This window comes from Manihot esculenta, chromosome 15, assembly GCF_001659605.2.
Source record: "Manihot esculenta cultivar AM560-2 chromosome 15, M.esculenta_v8, whole genome shotgun sequence".
Classification (NCBI taxonomy): Eukaryota; Viridiplantae; Streptophyta; class Magnoliopsida; order Malpighiales; family Euphorbiaceae; genus Manihot; species Manihot esculenta.
This window is the reverse complement of record NC_035175.2, coordinates 10,694,624-10,696,170: the sequence shown is the minus strand read 5'-3', so window position 1 is coordinate 10,696,170 and position 1,547 is coordinate 10,694,624. Positions and strand designations below refer to the sequence as shown.

The 1,547-nt window shown below is 40.1% G+C and overlaps 1 protein-coding gene across 1 annotated transcript; it reads left to right on the top strand.

Annotated features, from left to right (window-relative positions):
- The first annotated feature begins 367 nt into the window (after positions 1-367).
- Positions 368-1,176, top strand: LOC122721948. The gene is made up of 2 exons (XM_043951362.1): positions 368-666; positions 753-1,176. The coding sequence occupies exons 1-2, from the start codon at positions 368-370 to the stop codon at positions 1,174-1,176; spliced, it is 723 nt and encodes a 240-aa protein (XP_043807297.1).
- Positions 1,177-1,547: the final 371 nt, after the last annotated feature.

Here is a 1,547-nt window from a genome sequence, read left to right as displayed (position 1 = left end):
GTATACATCCAAAGGCAATGCGGGTGATGTCATTTTTAACTTCACTCAATGAAAAATCTCTCCAACCCAGAATGACTTCTTATGTGCCCCTTTCTCTGAGGAGGATATTAAAGCAGTAACCTTCTCTATGCATCTAGATAAATTCCCAGGGCCGGATGGTTTCAACCCAGTTTTTTTCAAAAATTCTAGAGTATTATTAGAAAAGATGTGACTATAGCTTGCCAAAACTTCCTCAACAATAATTCTCCTCCAACAGATTCAATAAAACCCATATTATCCTAATTCCCAAAGCAAAAGCTCAGGGACCATTACAGATTTCAAACTCATATCTCTCTGCAATGTGTTGTCTTGCATCATGGCTAAAGCAATGGCAAATAGACTCAAACGAGTCCTCCAAGACGTAATATCAAAATCACAAAGTGCCTTCATTGAAAATAAGCTGATCTTTGATAACTCTCTCATTGACTTTGAATTAGCTCACTTCATGAAGCGCAAGACCCGAGGACAGGATTTTTGGGCTGCTCTAAAGCTTGACATATGTAAAGCTTTTGATCATATCAAATGGGCTTTTATTTGCAGAATGATAGAGTATGGGCTTCGCTGGATCCTGGATCAACAAAGTGATGATGTGCATCTCCTTTATCTCTTATACTATACCTCAGGAAGGTGGAGAGATGGTCCAATTCTGCCCACCCGAGGTCTACACCAAGGCTGTCCACTATCCCTTTATCTGTTCATCATTGGTTTTGAAGGTCTCTCCTATCTTTTGCAACACAAGGAAAGAATGCAGCTCCTCCGTGGATGCCTGTGTCTCACCTTTTCTTCGCTAATGATAGCTTCATTTTTTTCAAAGCCAATTCTGATGAATGTGAGCATTTAAAGGAACGTCTACTCATGTACGAGCTATCTTCAGGACAGAAAATAAATTTGAATAAATCCAAAATGATCTTCAGTAGAAACACATTGAGAGATCTCAGAACCCAGCTTGCTAACTTTGTGGGAGTTTCAAAATCGGATGACCTGGGTGTCTATCTTGGCCTCCCATCTTTTGTGGGTAGAAATAGAAAAGAGGTCTTTAGCTATATTAAGGATAGAATTTGGCACCGCCTAAATAGCTGGAAAAGACGTTTCCTTTCCAGAGCAGGCAAAGAAGTCATCATGAAGTCTGTTGTCTAAGCCCTCCCTGCCTACACAATGAATCTTTTCTTATTGCCAAGGGAGTTTTGTTCAGACATTGAAAAGACTATGAATAGCTTTTGGTGGAACTCGAATAAAGACAATAGAATAGGCATTCGCTGGAAAAGATGGGAACTTCTTTGCACAAGCAAAGAAAAAAGGTGTAATACCCGGCTAGATTCCGGCATCGGAATCCCTACCTCCCGGCGGAATCTCCGTTGGAATCTGGGATTTTGATGATGCCAGAGTCTTCTTGTAGGGTAAAAGGTGTTTTCTAAAATGTTTTTACTGATTTCATGGTTTTAAATGAAAAAGATTTGAGTTTTGAAAAGAAAAGACCAAGGAGGCATTTGCCAGGTTCGGCCGCTGAA